Source organism: Chiroxiphia lanceolata, chromosome 5 (genome assembly GCF_009829145.1).
Source record: "Chiroxiphia lanceolata isolate bChiLan1 chromosome 5, bChiLan1.pri, whole genome shotgun sequence".
Classification (NCBI taxonomy): domain Eukaryota; kingdom Metazoa; phylum Chordata; class Aves; order Passeriformes; family Pipridae; genus Chiroxiphia; species Chiroxiphia lanceolata.
In genome coordinates, this window is record NC_045641.1 from 51259654 (window position 1) to 51280638 (window position 20985).

General features: G+C 45.4%; 1 protein-coding gene across 4 annotated transcripts in view; it reads right to left on the reverse strand.

Moving 5' to 3' along the window:
* Positions 1–250: 250 nt before the first annotated feature.
* CACNA1I (calcium voltage-gated channel subunit alpha1 I) overlaps positions 251–20985 on the reverse strand; it is a 92558-nt gene continuing 71823 nt past the window's right edge. The window contains exons 28-35 of one of the 4 annotated variants that reach the window (XM_032688586.1): positions 18031–18109; positions 17361–17482; positions 16277–16615; positions 15505–15651; positions 11251–11367; positions 10714–10882; positions 9673–9869; positions 251–7881 (exon numbers count right to left, since the gene is read on the reverse strand). In XM_032688586.1, coding sequence (XP_032544477.1) covers positions 7180–7881; positions 9673–9869; positions 10714–10882; positions 11251–11367; positions 15505–15651; positions 16277–16615; positions 17361–17482; positions 18031–18109 — 1872 coding nt within the window. In that variant the 3' untranslated portion in view covers positions 251–7179. The remainder of the gene's footprint in view (positions 7882–9672; positions 9870–10713; positions 10883–11250; positions 11368–15504; positions 15652–16276; positions 16616–17360; positions 17483–18030; positions 18110–20985) is intronic. The other 3 variants (XM_032688587.1, XM_032688589.1, XM_032688588.1) reach the window with 3 other exon arrangements.

Genomic DNA, 20985 nt, shown 5'->3' on the forward strand with positions numbered 1-20985 from the left:
AGAGCAAGCAGAGACCTCTGCAACTTGTTACAGACAATGTTGCCCAGACATTGACTGTATCAATGCTGTGAGGGCTGCTGGTGAGCAGTGTCCCATGTCAGCAGTTTGGGCTGTTTACTGCTTTAATATACTCTTGAAAAAAGAGACCAGTGGGAGGTCTGATTATAAGCCACAGGCACCCTGAAACAGGTATATGCCTACGCCCACACACACAGAGGAAGCATCAGTGACTATGGGAGCACAAGAATAAATATTGAGCATACACTGAGGGATTTTCAGAATAGTCTCTCTTTTTTTTAATTTAATGCCATGTTGTTTGTTGTAAGTTTCCTTTTTATTCTCCTTCTTTTTCTTTCTTCCTGATTTATCTCCTATGCCTGGGTTTACAATAACAGCAGAAACTAATCAGTGGCCAATGATTAACAGTCTCTCATGTGTTATTAACTCTACATTCAATGGAAGGTAATCTCAAAAATTTGTGCCAAGAAATATAAACATACAGGGGGACAGGTCAGTTATATGTATATAGAGGGACTATACACACAAAAGCAGATATTTTATCCACATCATCCCATTTACATTGCACACAGTTTTTTTCTTAGAAAGATCTATTGTTATCTAGAATGTGTGTAGTATTTCTGTGCGTAGAACAAATCTTGAAACAAACCCTTAATACGGTTCAGATAAGGAGGTGGGAGAAGTGTGTGAGAACATAAATTAACTGTGTTGGTGAAGTTGTAATTGAAAGGAGAAATGGGGTTATCTGCTTTCATTGTTATCAGCCCAACAATTATTAAATGCGGCTAAGGGTGACAGTGGTAGTTTTAGAGGAAAGCTTACCTGATACAGCCTGCCCAATTTGTCCCTTTTTTTGAAGATGAGTAGCATCTGGGGGATTCCTCTGATACTTCATCTCCAAAGCTGTGATAGTTTGATAGCAAGGCTTATGCCAAGAACTTGCAGGGTAATAGAAATACCTGCCTGTGCATGGACCACATACCTTGGGTTCTTGAATGACACTTCTGCTTGTGTGTGGGTGGCTCTCTCCCTAAGAAGGCACTTTTCAATGTAAGAACAAAAGCTCAGATTAAAGATGTTTCACTGAAAAATATTTTCTCTTCAGATTGTCATCCTCACATCCCATGGTATTGCTGACAATTTGTTTTGAAGCAGCATCTTAGCTCATATGTGTTTCTGATTGAAGGAGGGATGGTTGCCCTGCTTGCTTGTGCTGGGTGGTTGCTAGCCCTCTTTTTGAAGATACTCTGACAGTCTCTGACAGACTCCAGTGAAGGAACATTCAGTGCTATTCCCTTAGCAGCAGTCATAAGAAAGCAAAGAAGAGAAAGAAAGTGGTGGCAATGACAAATCCCACTACACTGTGGTCAGCACAAGCAGGTAGCTTGCAGTGCAAAAAAATCATCCAGGATGAGTAAGCTGGAGGAAAGAGAGGGGAAATGCTGCAGAAGGAGCTTTTTTTTTTTTTACATGGTGTACTGTGTGCACCAACACTGCTGCAGCAACCAGAAGCAAAAAAAAACCCTCAAAAACCCAAAATAAAGCTACAGCACCTTTCAAAGTTTTCCAAACCAATACAGATAATTAAAGCAGCATAAGACAGCGGGTTAAAGTGCTCTGGTCTCCAGGAAAATGTCTTGGAAAAATAGTGCCTCTCTTACTCCTATCATTCTGCTCTGTGGACCATGAGACGAAGGGAGAGCTGTATCTTCTGACTTTGGCGACTACAGACAACACTGCTAAGGAAAAAGATTTGTATTCCTCTGTGCCCACAGCGCTGCACAGCAAAGAGGGAGTGTGAGCTGGAGCCTGCTGTGCTTTACATGGCAACAGCCCAGCTGCTCACTGGAGCAACTTCATGAGGTGCTGAGTCCCCCCTTCTCTTACTAATGTCACGAGCATGAAAGATGCTCAGCAGCTGTGCTGATATGCAAAGTGAGAATGAACCCAGTCACAAGGTTCATCTGTGCAATCCCATCACTGGCATAAGGGGAAGGGCAGAGCCCTTATTGCCACAGCTGATGCTGGAGCAAAAGCAGAGGCACGCTGCAACACAGAGTATGGTTGGCTGGTTTTGTTGGGGGTGAGTGCTCCTTACTTGCAAATTGAGCACATCTGTTCTAGAAGTGGCCGGGAGGCATAAATATTGAACAGCAGATTGCCAGCTCCTGCTCAAAGCGTGGCTTGGAAATATGTAGAAGAAGGAAAAATTGCTAGAGGAGAAATATATATGTCTAAATGAGATGAAAAAAATGAGTGGTAACTCAAAGACATGGAGGTAGTGAGTTCCTACTGGAAACCACTCCCTAGCAAGGAACAAAAATAACATGGGGGAAAAAAAAGACCGAAGTAAGGCTGATCTCATAAGATAAAGTATTCATGATGACTAGGGAAGGAGATATTTGGAAAGTCAGGTCAAACTGGGTGGCACACATCCAGATGCCTGACTTTGCAAAGTACCAAGCTCTTCCTACAAGTGTTTTGTATCTTAGCTAGTTAAAAAAATCAGTGGGGTTTAGTTTTTTTCTTCTCTGTGAAATTCTTGTGATAAAAACAAGTGAACCAAAGCTGCTTACCTCCTTATCTTCCATAAGAAATGTTAAGTTTTTAATTATATTGGCTAAAATTAAGTGTCTGCTCCTGAGCTGGTGTTACAAAGACTTTTGCCCTCATTGCAAGGTGTGTGTGCAGGGCACATGTCCTGCAGACACCTCACTGCCTGGGGACCAATCTTCAGTGCCCTGTGGGTGGATGACTGGCCTGGTGTCTCGAGGATTCAGTCACCACGGCCCAAAAAGAACACAATACCTCTGTGATGCCCTATGGAAGCATTTTGAACATGAGAACCATTTTGGCGGGAATCCTTTCATTTTCAGCTAAAAGGAAAAATAAAAAATTCTATTCCTTGAACACTTCAAGGATTTCTGCTTTATATTTCTTCTGTCTGAAAAATTAATTTTCTGGTCAGTAATGTTTTCAGCTTCTGCCTTCCCCCTCCCCCAGTCCTACTCAACTCATTAATTTCATAGAGGATTCGTGGTATTCAGTCCTTTACAGGACTTGGCCTCACAAAAATCCCCAAAATGAAAGAAAAAACCCCAACCCCACAAAAAACCCCCAGAAACCCAAATGCATCACACTGCCAACTTTCCATGAAAGAAAACAGTGGTCACACTGGCAATTGATTCCTATATACCTAATTTCATAAGGAATTTTTGGTAGTAGTAAGGAAGACAGATGAAGACTGAGAAGCCGTGAGAAGCACATCTAGTGGTATACTTCACTCATTTGACTGTGCTGAGTCAGAGTCTCTGGGTGCAGAAGAAATACTGAATACTGGTGTGTTTTCCATGGGCAGGTTGGAGCAGTTGTGGATTCCATGTGAAAGAGAAGGTGGGAAGCACTAGGGATGGGCTCTGCTCTGCAGCTGCAATAAAAAACACTAACAGGCCCAGAGGTCATGGTAGAGGAGGAAAATTTACAGGGAGGGTTTAGAAAAAAAGACTCAGAAAACCACCTGTTGAGCCAAGATAAAAAGAGCAGCAGCAGCGAGAGCAGGACATGGCAGCAATGTGTGAGCTCAAGGAGGAGCTCAGTATCGAGCAGGGAGAGGGACTGCTTTCAGTGGCAGACGTGGGGGAGAGCTGGGCACAAGGGTAGTGTGGCAGCTGGACAAAACAGAGTGATATCGGGCTGATGGCAGCAAAGAGCGTCCTGGCAGGAACTGCCTGCGATAGTCCCCAGTAGGAAGTGGGGAGTACAGGAGGCTGAAAAGATGCCTGGGCAAATCCTGGGCTACCCTCAGGTGTTGTCTGGGAGGTGGGTGGGTGATGACAGAGGTTTTTGTGTGCCAAGAGCCAAGCATAGCTGGGAAAGGCAGCTCTTGCCAAGAGAAACTGTACAACCTGCCCCGCCACAGAAATCCCCAGCAAAAAACCAAAGTGTTTGCTGGGGTTGAGTATTCTGCTTCCTTTTCAGAAAGGATAGATGTTTCTTCAAACTGTTAGTAAATAATTAAAAGAGAGAGACAAAATATTCTCTAAAGATAACCTAGTCTTCTGTTTCCATGGCAACCTCCTTCCTAAGGCAGAAGCCTTTTGCTGAAGTTATATGGTAGAGAGTGAATGCCCTTTTGCAGGGAGATGGGAGAGCTGGCATGACCCTGATGGGAGGCAAAGGGGAGACAACTCTCAGAGCCAAACGACTGCCATGAACCCCAAACCACAGGAGAAACAAAGATGTTTTTCCTTGCAAGTCACTTCCATGGACAACCAAGAATAAGCTGAGAGAGCATCCATCCTAGGGGCTGTAGTCCCCCCGTGAGGTCATCACCACAATCTTCCCCAACATCTTTTGATAGTTCTTTCCTCCCAGCCATCCCAAGTGCAGGTCATGTTTCTCTCATGATCAAATATTGGGGTATTGTCTAGCACCACACTGATCTCTCACCTTTCTCCCATTCCTCCACTGAAACATTTCACGGCCCACACAACTACCAGGACAGCTTGGAGTCCCACCTCCATTCTCCTTATGGCCATCTTCCAGGAAACACTCTGCTTTGAATTGTCCTGGGTTTGGATAGGTTTCAACTGTTTGGGGTTTTTTTGTAAGCCCTACCTCTGGCTTCAAAGCAGCTCTGGGTTTGGGTCTAAGCCTTGTGCAACCCAAGTTCATTGTTCAGCCATTTGGGGAGCGACTTCCCTCCTTCCCTGAGGATGTGAAACCATGTGTCTCGTCCCTCCTCAGGACAGCAAGCACGGGCAACTCACCCAAAGAACCATCAATGCAAAAAAAGCATTTAAAGACCCTTATTATTGCTTTAATAAAACTAGATTTGCATCCTTTCTGCAAGGACAAGGACCCAGGCTCTCCTCTTCTCTCCTTACAGGTCTGACCTCCCTGCAGTCAGCATGCACACTTGCAACACAGCAAACACTCCTTCCAGCAAATAAATTAAGTTCACACAGTAATTATCCTTTTCCTGGCTGTTGGTCCCATTTGTTGTGCTCACTGCTTACAGCCCCGGTTTGTAAGATGCAGCAGCTGCTTTAAAGTCAGATGGGTCACAATAATACCAGAACATCTGTTTTGTGTCGCCCACTTCACAATGCTTCATATGCCAGCTGGGAGACCTCTGTGAGGGCTGCAGGGGCCCTCTTGTTCTGATGGAAAAAATGGGACAGGAAGCCCTGAGGGAGCCCTGCTCCTTCTCGGTGCACCAGCCTCCAAACCTTCACATCTCCATTGGGTGGCTGGCTTCTCCCTGCTGCCCTTCCCACTCCACCTTCTCTGACACACCTTAGTGGAACCTTGCTGGGGTGGCAGATGATGTCTGAAATTCCTTGTCCCTCTCAAGTGGCTGGTTTTCTTACCCACCTGCAAATCTGGAAAGGGTACAAAACCTTGACATTGCTGCAGGAGGAGATCCAGGTTGGCCCTGCCAGGAAGGAGATTTGTGCAGTTATACCTCTGGAAAAGCAAGGAGGGATGCAGCCTCTAGAGGCCTTGCTCCAACCACATTGGGAGAGGATTGTGTTCACTGGATTGCATCCTGGATCCTGAGGCAGGTCATGGTTAGAGAAGTTGATCTGCCCTCACCCTCCACAGTGCAGCTCTCTCCACTCACACTGCCATGCAAGGCAGAAACAAGGAGAGATGCAGTTCTCCTTGTCCCTCTCACCCGTCTCTCCAGCTGGTGAGCCAGTCAGCCTGGACAGAACGTACATGAACACCCTTACAATTGTATGCACACACATCCCCACACCCATCAGTATTCCCTGCTCTCCATGTCCACAGTTGGCAGAGAATAGGACTCTGGTCCCAGCTACACTGATGCAAATCAGGAAAACACCAAAGGATGATGCTGGAGAGGAGGCAGTCACCACTGAGTTGAGACTGTCCTTGTTGGGTCTTCCCACTAGAACTTGGAACAGGGTTAGCCCTCGGCCAGGGAACTGACTGAGTTTTGTGTTGTTGAAGCCCCCTTTGCTTTTATGTATTTTTTAATATTCTAGTTTTTGTTTGCTTTTAATATATATAGCTATAGATACAAAAATAACAGATAAGTTTTTCTAGGGTTGATTTTTGGACCTTTGGGCTTCTAAAAAAAGAAATCACAATTACTGTAAATGGAAGGAGGAAAAGTTCAATTTGCTCTCCCCTTTTTACCTCCCACCTTCCTTCCATCCCGCCTCTCCCACTTCAAATTTCTCCATGAGTCTTGTAATTTTTTTCCCTTAGCAGTTTTCTTTCTTTGGAAAATGAAAAAGACAAACCCAACAAAACAACAACAAAAATATGCCATGTAGCCTCCATCCCCTCCTCCCATGATCATGCCTGCTGTGTTCACACATTCCTTTCAAAGTGAGGCTTTTCACCTCAAAATGTTTCCCGTGCTCCATGGCTGTTTGCTTTTCCCTGCTGCTGGGGCCAGATTTTCACCTGCTGTAAATCAGCGTGAATCCACCTCGAGCCAGAGCTCTGCTGCTTTACACCAATAGCATACAATCATGTTTTGCCAATTTACACTTGCCATGAAGATCTGGCCCACAATTTTTAACATTTGAAACGGAAGCATGGACAATAAGGAAGTTCCCAGAAAACAGGCAAGGCAAGCTCTTCCCTTGCTGCTCACCCTGCTTCCCTTCCCTTCCCTTCACTGCCACCCTGCCTGTTTGGTGTAGCAGCTCCTTCAGCCCCTCTTCGCTTGTTCCTCCTTAGTACTTTCTGAAATTCTTAATCTCTTGGTAAAAAAAATAAATAAATCGATCTCTCTATATATGTATATGTATATGTATATAACTAAACAGCTGCCACGTGGCAGTCACCTGGCTGGAGGGGCCTGTCCCTACAAGCCCCATGGCCTTTTCTTGTCACTATAGTCTCTGTGGTGATGGTCCAGGTCTTGCCCTTAGGCAGGACCATTCCCGTATTGCTTGCACTCTCCCACGCCTCTGAGGTACGGTATCAGAGTATTTATTATATATATATATATATATATATAAAATATATATATATATTTACGTATCTATATATTTATAAATTTTTGTTTGCCTGTTTCTTTTTCTTGCAAATCCTTTGGAATTGCTGCTGGGGAGAAGCTAGTGAAACATGCTCCCCATGCCAGCGGCCGAATGCTCCCTCCCTGCACCTCAGGGACCCTCATCTGTTTCTCTTGCTGACACCATCGCCCAGCTCCAGCTCAGAAGGGAGCGGGGAGCTTCGGTCCCCTGCCCCCAGTCTGTCGGGGCCGCCTGACTCCTCTCCTTCCCTGGGCGAGGGGGTGTCCTTGCAGAAGTCCGTCACCCAGGAGGGCATCGAGAGGAAGCCCCGGGGGTCAACGGTGTAGAAGGGCTTGGCGTGGTGGATGGCGGGGCGGCGGGGCGAGGGGCTGGCGTGGAGGCTGCTGGTGCTGCTGCACTTCTTCACCACGGTCAGCCCTGGTGGTGGGGGCGAGAAGAGGGAGGTCAGCGAGAGGCTGCTGAGGGTCTCCGAGGGCTCGCTGTTGTTGCCACCCCCCCGCAGGCTGCTGCCCGCCCCCTCCTCATCAGAGGGGTCCATGGAGTCATGGTGAGTGCAGCCGGGACTGGTGCTCCCACCGCTGCTGTGGCTGCGCTGATGACGACACATACTTCGCAGGTTGAAGAGCCCCCGGCCCCGCAGGCTCCGGCGGCGGGAGGCAGGGGAGAGGGGAGCTGCCAGGGGTCTTTGGCTGTCCGCAGCTGGCATAGGACACAGAGCCACCGGGAGATCCAGGGTGCACTGAGGAGAGTCGCTGAGGTTGAGGCTGTCCTCCAGCGTGGTCTGCAGGCTGCCTGCTGAGCTGCTGCTCCGGCTGTCCAGCGAGGTATCACTGTCAGGCGGCTGGGGAGCAGGAATATGAAAACACAGTTCTCAGGAAGTAGATGGGCAGTGGGCAAGCGACTTCGCCTTATTTGTTTTAGGAGTACTTTGGGGTGTGAAAATAAACCACAAGAAAGGGGAAAATCTCCGATTCCTCTCTCACTCTCCTCTGCTGGGAGGGGCAGCTATAAACCACATAAGCAATGCTACAAAGCACCAGCCGTGCAGCTTGCCCAGGGGATTTCCTTCTGGGTAAGGAGGAGGAAAGGTTTCAATAGTTTGAACTGATTTCATTCTACTCCAGGATGGACCTAGCCCTCCCATGTGAAGTGCTCCACCAAAGGGAAGGGAAGCTGGGGAGTTGTGAGCTCTGCAGCCCCTGCCACTAGGCTCTCCCTGATGGTCCAGAGGGCAGTGGAGCAGAGGTTCCTCGTGGGTCCTCTCTCATGGCTTCCCTATAAACCTGCCATACGGGCTATGAACACATCAAAACTATCAGCCAGACAGGAATTAGGGGACTTCTGTACATTGAGCTCTGCTCATTAAAAAAATCAGTGATATTTGGGGAGAGAAGAGAGTCCTCATGGTTCTTCTGACCAGCACTAATGGCAATGATGGTATTTAGGGCGGAAAGGTGGGCTCCCCTTCCAGCAGGAAGAGGAAACAGCCTTAATTTCCTTGTATCAGGTCTCAGCTAGTTAAGCTGCATTTCAGTTGTTTCTAGGAAATTGGTCTGCGCTAAGAGATTATCACTGGGACACTGCACTGGGAATGATACATGTAGGATTGGAACCAGTTTCCTGGGCCACAGTTATTCAACACAGTCTGCATCACATAATCAGAGGTTTACCAATTTCTCCTTTACAACATTTCAGTACTTTTGTTGCAGTGGTATGCCAGCTCCAGAGTTCTTCCTCTTTGTGTCTTAACTTATACCAAAAGTTTCAACACTGCAACGACTCAGTGGTCTCAGTTGAAGGCTTAATTTATCCCTGGTGAATTTATACACATTTGTATTGAACCAACAGTGTCTGTCACATGTAGCTGGATAACATCTGATTTTATTTTTTAGTTTGTCTAAAATAGTGTCCCTGTTCATGGAGTACCTTCCAAGAACAGTAACAGGGATCTCTACTGGGCTTTCATCTCTGCCTCCTCTGCTCTTTAGAGACACTTGATCTTCCTCCAATGCTTTTATTTTTCTCTTTCATTAGTGAGAAATGGCTGCTTTTTCAGAAAGAGATAGCACCTTCCTGGGATGTGAGAGCTACGTGGGCAGGGGAAAACAGTGAGCTTAGGGACAGTGTGCGGATGTGGTGCTAAGGGCTGTGGAGGATGTAGGTGGGGTGAAGCCTGTTCCAACCAAAGTGTGTGATCTGGAGTCATGGTGCTAAGAGGACCCAAGGAGGCTGTGCAGCTGTCATCTCCCTGGCTCACACCATGGCTGCTGTGCATGCAGGTCTCTGCAGCACACTCAGTGCCAGGGACTCAGGAGTGAGCTACAAAGTGATGTGATTTCATCTTCATGTGGGGCTCACTGCAGCTGTCAAACTATTTGTCTGTCCAAAGCAGCAGAACGTATGACTTGATGGGGTAAGAGCTATACAACACCCCTTTGCTATATGACCCCCTCTTTTCCCCAACCCTCCTGCATTCTGCAGTCCACTGTGCCCCTCCAACAGATCCAGGTTACCCAGCCCATAAGCACAGCTGCCTCTGTCTTTCCTTTGCCCTCCTCCTTGTTCAGCCCTTTCTGTTTGGGTGTGATGTGAAAACTGAGTTCTCCTAGCAGAGGGAAGAAGGGTTCCTCACCTGATGAAGAAGCGAACAGTTCACACTCGGAGATCTCAGTGATGCCCATGAGCCTTGCAGAGAGATCTTAGGAAGGTTGTGTGGACTCGAGACCTTCTCAGGCCCTGTCTGGGTGGCAGACATGGCTGGGTGGAAAAATTCTGCTGGTACAGGTAACAGAGGGCAAGATGCACCTGGAGGGAAGGGGCTAGGAGAGACTGACAGAGCACCAAAGAAAGGGGAAGAGAACAGAAATAGGAGGAAAAAAAGTGTAAGAGCTCTCCAATTTGATTTGGTGCCTTTACTGCTGTTACACTAAGGGTCCTCAAGTCCAGTGTACAAAGGATATTCAGTGACACACACTACTGGCCAAGAAGTCTTAGTCTGGTGTTCAGACCAGTCTGGTGTAACATGCCCATGACCATCTGCACAAAAACCTGCACCAGACCCACAAGACCTAACACAGCTCAGAGTCATAAAGTAACAGCCCAGCTTGCCCCTGCTGTTGCTCTCGCAAAGTACGTATCACTGCCAGAGGACTTTCAACCCAGGTCCTGCAAGGGTTGAAGGGAGATAAATAAAGTGGTGGTTCGGGAACCTGGGGACCACAGGAGACCAGAGCATGCTCTAGAGTAGAACTGGAGCACTTCCACCAAGGACAGACATGTGTTACATGTTCTCTGAAACTGTGCCTCGTGACAGGGGGCAGCAGTGTTTTTTTACTTTGCTGAATAAGCACAATTCATCCAGCTGGCATGTCAAGGGAATCTGTCCCTACTCTTCTCTGACCGTGCATGGGCACACTACTGTGAATGGGGATCAGCTCTTTTACAATATTTCACACAGTTATGTCTGAGGGAAGATACAAGATCTGGCAGCTAAAGAAGGAACTGCTCCTCACACCATTCCTGAAGACCAGCAAACTGAAAGGTAATTCTTGGCTAGTGTAATCCCATGTCACATTAACTCCATTCCTGGTATAGGGGAGGCAGGGGAAAGATAGAAGAGCTGAACCAACCCACACTTTCAGTAGACCTGGAGAATGACGAGAACTGTGCTCACCTTTGGTACTTTCATGCTTTAGCCAAGACTGGACTGAGTTTAAGGGAGTATTCTCCATTTCACACAGGTAACTGTCGGGGTTTGTAGAGCCATCCTCACTGGATATTGGGAGCAGGCATTCCCCAAGATTGTCTGCCCCACTGGAGTCAGGGCTGTCCTGGCCATCCTGCTGGAAAAAATTAGTGAGGGCAAAGCCTTGTGAAATTTAATGGCAGATGGTAGAGCAGACTTGTCAAAACCTCAGAAAGAGCTGATTCAAGCTAGCTAAGAGATGCTCAGTTTTCCCGCCCAAATCCCCTAAATTTAGACTCATTCAGAGGAAGTTATTAACAGTAGTGAAGAGAACTTCCAAAAACATATATCCTTTTGTTCTTCTCAAATCCTTCTCCATGGTATGTCTCTATGGAGAAGCTCTTGAAAAATGACCAGAATTATATTCCTCAGCAGGGACACCTGGATGAATTTAGAGCACTTGAAATGAGCAGGGGCATAAATACAGTGCACGGTGTAACATGCCCATGACCACCTGGGGCTGACCTTGATCTGCTTAGGACTCAGCTGAGAAGTGTTTCGATTGTCTGACTCATCTCCTAGAAGGATGGAAGAGGACTTGTCTGAGTTCAGGGATAATCCTTCCATTTCAGCCAGCTGGACCTGCAGGAAGGGAAAGGAGCTATCACAGGTCATGCCTGACATTCACATTTCAAGCAGTCACACTGTTTATGGTGGATAAGTGAGAGCCTGTAGACCCGAGATCAATTTTAGGTTATATTCCCTTGGATACATCAGGAACCGCCTAACCCAGACCTGGGCTGGGCAGGAGAATTCACTTTTTAAGGAAGGTCGAAAATATGATGATCTGCAAGCAGCCCACCACCAGTCCATGCTCCTCTAGTGCCAGAATTGGAAGAATGAGTCCTGAATCTGTCACAGCGATACAGTTGGCCCAAGGCCCTGCAAGTAAAGCCAGGCAGGCAGAGGGTTCCCTCAGGCCAATGACAAGGCAGCTTGATCTGCTGAGGGATGAGGAGTGAACCCCTCTCTCTGAAGGCACCACAGATAGCCCTGCTTAAACATGAAGGTGCTTTCATTCCAGGGATAGTCATGCCTCTTGCAGTTCATGCCAGTATCATGCGTTTCATATTCTCTTACCTTCATTACTGAAACCCTGTTTCCCTCCAGCTGTCCTAGGTCTTCCCTATCCCCTCCACTCTAACCTACCCAAGACTTCACCTAACACCCTCTCCCATTCTGCTCTTCATCCCTAAACTCACTCCTCCCACCCACTCTTGCTTTCTGAAAGCAAGTCTGACCACTGCATCTTATTGTTGTGCCTCTGCTCCAGACCCATGTCTGACCTTGCTTAATCTTTTGGCCTGCTTCATACCACATATGCCCCCTCCCATCCTCTTTCCTCCAAGCTTTCAAATCCCCTCTGCCTGACAACTGTCTCACAAAAACAACTGCAGTTGCTTTGTCCCTCCTGTGCTTGGATTTCTGTCACTGGTCTCTAGAGTCCCACCAGTTCACACCAACAGCAGCTAACTCTTGAAAGCTGTATTCTGGGTTGTCTCAATGAGGACAGCTTGCTTCCTGGCTGTGTATCTTTCTGGCCATGTGTTTGTGTTTGCAAGAGACAGGTACAGCTTTTATGCCATGACAGCAGGTGAAACATTTGGAGAGAAGACTCTTTTGAGCTGGAAGTTTAGTGGCTTGTGCCAATGCCAGAGAGTGGAAGAGGTCTCCATCTGAGGGATAATGCACTTTAAATAAACAAGATGGAAAACCAGAGCTGGATTTAGACAAAGGGCACAAATGACACCCCTGAGATATCCTGACACAGGAACATGGTGCCGTTCCACCATGAAGAGAGGGCAAAACCAACAACTGCTGCTCAGAGCACCAACACACAGAGAGCCCACAGTGAACTTATATCAAGCACGCTACACAACCACCAGTCAGCAACTACTTGTGTAGAGAAACACAGTCTTCATTCAGTCCCACTTAATGTGTGCACTTATCTATCACTCGCCTAAGAGGTTGTTACACCGGAACAGCCTTACAGCTGTGCTTGTAGAGACATGAGCATGAAACGTGGTAACATCTGTGACTACCTTCTCCATCCATAAAAAAACGATTTCAACAAAAGCCAGAATAGCCTGTTTGTCACTGCTTCAAAATTCTGGCCACCTGGGATCTACACAAAAAACATAATCAACAAAGTCTTGAATATATAAACTGCAGATGTGGAAACACTAGTGCTCACTGACAAACTCCTGAAAGTAGTTAAATGCACTTGAGCCACCAATACATAAATGTCTGTCAACCATCCCAAGAATGGAAGGATAGCAATGACAAGAGAAGAGGTTAGCACCATGAAAAAAGGAGGTTTTGTTCTTATTGATTCCCTTACTGTAGAATATTTTAAATCTGCCGACTAAAGATGAGGAACAAAAAAGTTTTAAAAATTGCAGTGGGGGGAGAAGGGGCTGTTCACTAGATCACAATCCACAAAAACTGCCAAGAACATCAACCTGAGACACTGAACCATGCATATATATCCCTCAGAAAATAACTAGTTGCAGATATAACTTTAAAAACAGACCTGTGATTACAAAAATTCTTAATTGTATAAATAATTGGTTTGAAAATAAAATGTCAGGAGCATAACTGGGAAAGGTGGTGAGCTCAATGCCACAAAAAGCTTAGCACGTATTAATAAGTCTGAGCATATGTTTAAATGTTGTGTCCATCCACTGTGCTCAGCATCTTGGTTAATTAAATCACCAATGAAATCAGAGTGAACATTTTTGGCTAATAAGTGAATTTTGTCACAAGGGCAGAGTTAAGGGTGATATGGTGGACAGCAAGCATACTGGTTTTTTTGAATACATATGTATTGAAGAGGACTAGATAAAAACTATTTTTCCTATGTAACTTGCTGTCAATTGAATTGAGATGGTATAGTTCTGTCTGTGTGTACAATACCTATTTGAATATGTTGATGTAGCAGGGTAAACTCTAATTTAATGACTATGTGCATTCCTGATGTTAGCTATATATCCATATAGTGATTTCCTGTTCAAATTTCCTCAATGTTTTTTACTATGGAATATGAAGAGAAGGTCACGATCAATTATGATTTGAAATCCTGAGTTGTAGTTTTGATTTCATATCATCAGACATAAAATATCTACATTTTATTACTGAAGTTATTCTTGCATATATAGATAATTTCTTCTTGAATCCATATTTTAGATGTATTTAAATGTCAATTTTTAAAATAATTTATGGCTCTATAACAACCATTAGAAAATATAAGAATCATTCTTCAGTTGTGATTATTATATCAAACACTGCTGTGGCTGTGGGTTGCACTTGAAGATTTTGCTATCTGGTTTTCTTGATGGAAAGGTAAGAAAACGTGTTGTTGCCTTCATTCCTAAGTGGGATAGGGAAGACTGGAAGGTTTTAAAATGTAGCAAAGTAACTGCAAATGGCTTAATTTTGGGGTAATCATTCTGGAATGCCTTAGGAGATCTCATTTGCTGAGAAAGCTGAGCACCAATTGCTGAACATAAGGACTTAAGCAGTGGAAATTGCAGTTAATTGAAAACTAGTTATTTGGTTGCACTAATGAAGCATCCATTTGTGAAGTGTTGCAATAATAATAAACTACAGCAATGTTTGCATTTTGATACTTTCAAAGGGAAGCTGTGGGGATGAGCAGATAGCTGAAAAACTGAGAAAAAATTAGAACATCAGAAGTAGGCATCTGAAGCCAAACAAAATAATGCTTTCTTCAAACCTGGATAGAGTAATTTGCCAATAAGAGCTCATTTCCCAAGTTTCATCATTTCTTTATAAGCGATAGCAACATATCAAGTTAGTTATGGAGTAGGAGAAAATGAAGATTGCCACTGATGCACCAATTTACTGTTAGATAAGCCACACTACTGCTACAAGTCTGACCACACAAAATGGGAGCACTTAAATCCAATAAAATTACTTCAGCTATAAAATTAATTCTACTCCTCACCTAACTCCTCCCAGACTACTTTGTTCCTGAAGTTTCACAACGTGAAAAGACTAGTAGCTTAGGAAGTAGTTTTCCAAAGCATCTACCAACTTTAGAAGCTCAAGTCTAAGCCATTTGGTGTCCTGCTCTTAACAACAACCCATTTGTCAGCTAACAAACTTTCTCAGTGGGCCCATTTTTATTTAGTTTTTGCTCAAACTAATTAACTGGTTTTCACCACAAACCAATCCTTGCTCACAGAGGGTGACTCTACTCAACAAGGCATTTAAACATGTGCTTAATTCATTGACCTCAACAGGGAATAAGCAAGCACGTGCTTAAAACAAGGAAAAAACACATGCTTAAATCTCCCACTGAATTGCTTCCGAATGCTGTCATTGGGGTGAGATCCTTTGAGTCCTCCATACAACATGAGCGTGAACCTAGCCTTTTCTTGCAGAATTGAACACAACAAGAGCTGCCAGGATGCCTTCATAATCATTTCTCCACAGGTCATTCAGTCCCTTCTGACCTGTAGCCGGTCACGTCTCACTTTTCCACCACCTCAAACATCCACCTGTGGCTGAAGAGGGCAGGCCTGTACTAGAGGCAGTATCAGCACTTCGTGACAAATAACAAACACAGGTCAACAAGGTCTACTGGCTACACAGTCTACAGTCAGGAGCACACATCAGACGACCTGTGGGCATGTAGGTGTGGGTGTGCAGGCCCTGGGGGGAGGGTCCCCTCACACATCCTCGTACGCAGGTTACCTCTTGCTTGTCATGGTTACACTTCTCGCACATGGCCGGCGAGGAGTAATGGTGGAAGACGGAGCCCGATAGGTTATCGATGATCATTAACTCCCCGTCGAAGGAGTCCTTAATAATTAAAGAGACACTGTCCAGCCATAAGTTCTCCTAGGGGACAAGAAAGGGGGGAGGACGGGAGAGATCATTTTAAGAATGTCGAGTTTTTTGCTTTAAAGTTTCATGTGAATTTGGGGCTGGGTTCTCCAGCCTGACTCATCTGGAGCAGCATCTTGTTCTGCAGGTACTTGGACAGGGTCAGTGGGGGAACACTTGCTCCATAGGTTGTGTAAAGATGCCAGAGTTCAATGCAAAAAAAGAAAATAAAAAATGAGGGACAGTATTCACTCACTTTCAGTGCATCACAGCACTGCTCACACCTCCCTTTCAGCTTTTCTGGAGTGCCTCAGTCTCGATCTGCCATTTTCCCTGCACTCATCTCCTGAGCTCCCATCTCAAATTTGCTCCTGTCACACCTTTAGCTAATCTGCTCCATCCCTCCTCTGCTGGCCCTTAGGTTCCTACACCATGATGACAATAAACAGGACACACTGCTGTCACAGCCTTGTCCCTATGTGATGCTACCAACTCAAAAGTCTACTGCTGAAAGCAAGCCTCTCATCCTGAGGTGGAAGACTCTGTCTGCTACTGCTAAGCCCTCAGTCATCTAGGTTGCCCAGCTTCTACCCACAGCTACTTGCTGCAGTTTGGTTAGTAAGCTCAAAGGTGTACTTACCTGGGCTGGAGAGTAACATCTTGTGCACAGATGTCCTTCAGGATCTGTTCTACCACCATCTCCTCCTGTTCCTGCTCCTTTTCCCTGTCCTGAATTTGGAGAGCCTGACTTGCGGGAGCACAGCCCATGAGCAATTTCCAGCTCAAGCTCAGCATCCATCTCTGCATCCTCCTGGGCCTCTTTGTTGCTGTCATCGAGATGTTTCATGAGCACGGCTACCACCACATTGATGAGGACAAACTGGGCTGTGAGCACAAAGCTGACAAAGTACAGTGGGGAGATGAACTGCAGGTTGCTGAGGCAGCTCCGGTCATCGTGGCTGCAGTCACGCAAAGTATCCTTGAGGGGAAGTTGGGTTTGAGAGGGAACGATGGAAGGAAGGAAAAGCCAAAGTAAGAATAAAGTATTGGTTGCTCTTCCTGCTGAAAATCACTGATGCCAATGGAAGTAACAAGGAAAACACTTCTAGCATACCACACCCATTGGGATAATGAGGTCCCCAAAGAATCTGGGACACTATCTGTGCATATGCTATCTGCTTCAGAGGGAAAACATCCAAAAGCATATGGAGCAAACACTTTCAGACCATCGCATGTTGCTGCCACTGTAGCCCCACACACGTGAGCAAGATCAAAAATGAGCAGTCTGGTACTGTCTTCTCCCCTCCAGACTCAAAACCACTAAATGTGATCAAAAAACTTGCCTTTCTCTCTGTCCTCTGAAGGAAGTAAGTATTTATTTTGGATTTTCCTGGTACCTCTGCAGATGGGTGCCATGTCCAACACACATGTCCTGTGCTCAGCTTTGATAACAGACCTTACTACAGTGAAATATTAGCCTGGACAGTCTTCTTGTTCCTCCCAAGGAAAATTGGCACTTTCTCAATCAGACGTCTCTAGGACTAGATGAGCCCAAGGTTTGAGTTACCACACTGGGGAGAGAGACTCTAGAGCAAGCAGGGACCTTATCTATCAACCCAGCTTCTGTGTTCCTTCCCTTTGCTAGCCCAAGCAGTGCTGAACAGAGCACACATCAGAACTTCTCCTCCCCATAACTAGGAGATTATTGTCCCAAAGGCAGTTACCTTCATGATCCCATTCCAGTTGTCACCTGTGGACACCTGGAAAAGTGTGAGGAAGGCCATCCCGAAGTTCTCAAAGGTGGCGTGGCGGCTCATGCCCTCACAGGGGTTCTCATCATTGCATACTGAAAAAAAGGTGATTGCAGCACTCAGTGGAGGACACATTACCAGCCCTGAGATCAACAATACAAACTCATAGCCTGAAGACCTCGGGTAATGGCATCAGCACCTTGCCCAACAGTTGGCTGTTGGCCATCAATACAGAAAAATGCCTGAGGGCCCAGCCCTGGGATATCATGCAGTGTACTCTGTTTCTCAGGAGTATCCTCCGAATATGTCATTGAGCTGCCTTTCTCCTTGATCAATGTTCCATGGCAAGAGATGTAAATAAACTTTCCTTAACTTTTTCTTGTAATCTTATAGGCAACATCAAGGCATACAGTGCAGGAAAAGCAAATGTTTAAGAATATAAGAGAAACTAGAGGCTGCTTTTATTTTGTTAGACTGTTAGGACAACAAAAATTTGGAGGAAATTCCTCTTATATCAATTATTCATAAGAGAGAATAAAGTCCATCAAATAATCCAGTCTCCTTATTGAAGAGTAGTGATTTTGAGAAACCTCAACCAGCAGGTTTGTAGCTCACACTGGAGCATGGTCTGCTTGAGACTTACCCAGTTTTCCAAAGAGCTCCACTCCTAGAGCAGCGTAGATGAAAAAGAGGAGCATGAAAAGAAGTCCAAGGTTTCCCACCTGAAAGCAAAGGGCATGGTCAGCCTATCCCAAAGCTCATTTCAGCTGTACAGGCAAGTGTTTCTGCCTTTCAGAGCCTGAAGAGAACAGCAGCGAATTCCCAGTGTACAAACGCAACCAAACAATTGTTCAACACTAGGGAAATCATCGGTCGTGGCTCCAGCTGCAGCTGGACCCTTTATCCAGTTGCCTTTATTCCAGCACAAGTTCTGGCCAGAGCTGACTGAAGTGTGCAGTTTCTGGGACATTGGAGCAGGGGCACAGAAGGTGAAGCCAGTTTGGCTGGGTGAAGGACAAGCTGTAAGTCAGAGCGTGGAGACGTCCTGCAGTGCTACGTGCCCCACCAAACTGCCTAAATCCCTTGAAGTTATGATCATGTGAATAGTGCAAGAACAGTGTTCCAAGGAGACAGGGACACAGGTACACCAGCACCGGCTACAAGTGGAGGTTACATCAAGGATTGTGGGAGGAGTAGGCAGGTGGGAAGGAAGAAGGGTAAAGACGTATTTGTAAGATGTGTGTAGAGAAGGAGGAGAAGAGAGGGGAGTATGAAGGAGTCAAGAGAGAAAGCAGAGCTACCTTTGCATCTCATGAATACTAGGTCAAAGCCTGACTTCTAGACCTTCAGTGGCTGCTGTTGGGAAACATCCCCATGAGAGGAGTGCTTCCTCATGGTGCAAAAATGCAGCAGCAATATGGGCACTGCCACCCAGTCCTCACTCTCCCAAATCACAGCTTGCCTCTGAATCTCCTCCCCCACCGGCACATGGGGCAGTCAGATTATATGTCAGGACCTGGAGTGGGTTTTGGAAGAAGCAGGTTAAACAGTAGCAGAAAATACTAGTAATGGTTAGCATAGTGTTGGTGGAACAAGAGAAGTCATGGAAAAATTAGGTACCTAACTGGCATATGGGTGTTTCTGAAGTACGGAACAGTTTCTGGTCTGATGCATGTGGTCACTGGGCCTTTGTTAGAATCATCCACTTCAAGAGTCTAATTTAGTCATTGCAACTGCTGTGCCATCCAAATTCAGGAGAGAAATAAATGATTCAGCCCACCCACTCCCCCGAGCTGCCACATTCTGGCTCCCTACATACTCAGTGGAAGAAATTATTTCTGATTACTAAATTGGACACCATAGTTAATGCTGTGAACACACACCACTGGGCCTGTGTCTACAGGGCATTAAGAAAAAGAAGTTAATAAAACTTAGCTAAGGGCTACATTTCCAAAGGGCTCTTTAAAATTAAAGCTCTATTCACTATTAAGAATTGCTGCAGTACAACAAAGACAGGAAGAGAGTTGAAACGGGACAACTGGAGATGCCTTGTATGACGTTAGCAAGCCAAAATCCCTGATATGAGTCTGTGCTCTACGAACAAAAACAGAAAGGTCAAGAAGAGGAAAAAGCACAAGGGAAAGGACAGCTTATTTTAAACTGCTTCTTTTGGCAAAACCAATAAATCTTGGAGAATAATATTACAGATAATGCAATTGTCCCCCAAAGACCCAGTGTATAAAATATGGAGACTAAATTTATTCTTTTAACAGTGAAACTGGTGGATTTTAGCGCTTTAAGTGTGGATTTTTACACAACCATGGAGTGATTTTTTATCCCTTTTACACAACTTTATTAAACAAAGCCAAATTGTTACAGGAGGAAGTAAAAGCCAGTCAATAGGAAGTCCATTGATCATAGGCTTTGATGCTGGAGGGATTAAGTACTGCTTGTTATTACCTCCCAGGCAATACCTAGAGGCTAAACATCTGCTTGTTTTGGGGCAGATATTAATGATCTCCAAAAGACCTGACCTACCAACTTGGTTAGCAAAGGAGATGTACGTAAACTGGAGAGAGAAAAGTCAGAATTTACAAAGTATGGAAGAATATGTTTGTGGCTAGGACCAGAAGCAGGGACTCATAGGTCCCAGCCGTGCTCTTTACAAAAGACTTTACTCTCTGATGACTCAGTTTCTCCATCTACATGACAGGGATATGAATATTTCCTAGTCTCTTATTTATGCTCTATATTTTGGGGATAGAAGTTGAGTCTCATCATTTAGGTGCAAATATATTGCAGAGTCCTCTTACCAAGGGTTTATGGATACTATTTCATCCAGCTCTGTGTGCATCTGTGTGCATTTATCTGGGTTGCAGAATAAACATGCCACAGACATGCAGATGCTGGATCTGAAGACCTGCTCCATTCCAGACCCTCACCTGAGAAGAATCATCTTTTGTGGCTCCTGGAATGGAAAAGAGCAAGATGCAAAGAAGCTTCACTGAGTCAGCCTGGGGCAGCAGAGCCAGAACTAACAAATGTTGCTGGTCTGAATCTGCCTGCTATAAGAACACCCTTACTCTCCTGTTCCTTCCATTGTCCAGTGTATCTCAGCCCACAACTACCCTGAATTATGATATTATATATCCTACATATGAATTATTATTGTTATTATTACTATTATTATTACCCAGAAATAATTATTGTTTAATAAAAAGCATGAGCGATCAGACAGAGTTCAAGATCCATAAAAGATCACAGAGTTCCCCTCTCACTTTTGTGCGATCAGACTCCTCTTTTTCAGATTGACGTTTGTTGTCACCAACATCAGAAGTAAATTCCTTGGGTAACTACTCATGCTGTTTTCAGACTGAATCTCAGCTCATCATCACTCACCAGCACTGGCACATTAGCTGATAAATCAACTGACAAATGCCTGTGCATTTTGATATCATGCAATATAGTTGCCTTCTCAGGGCCTGCCAGGGGAATGGCCTGATGTATGATCAGTAGAGCCATTTGGTGCCACTACTTCTTGCATAACAATTCTCTCTTAACAATCCAAAGGGAAGGGGACCAGACTCCCTGGCTGCTC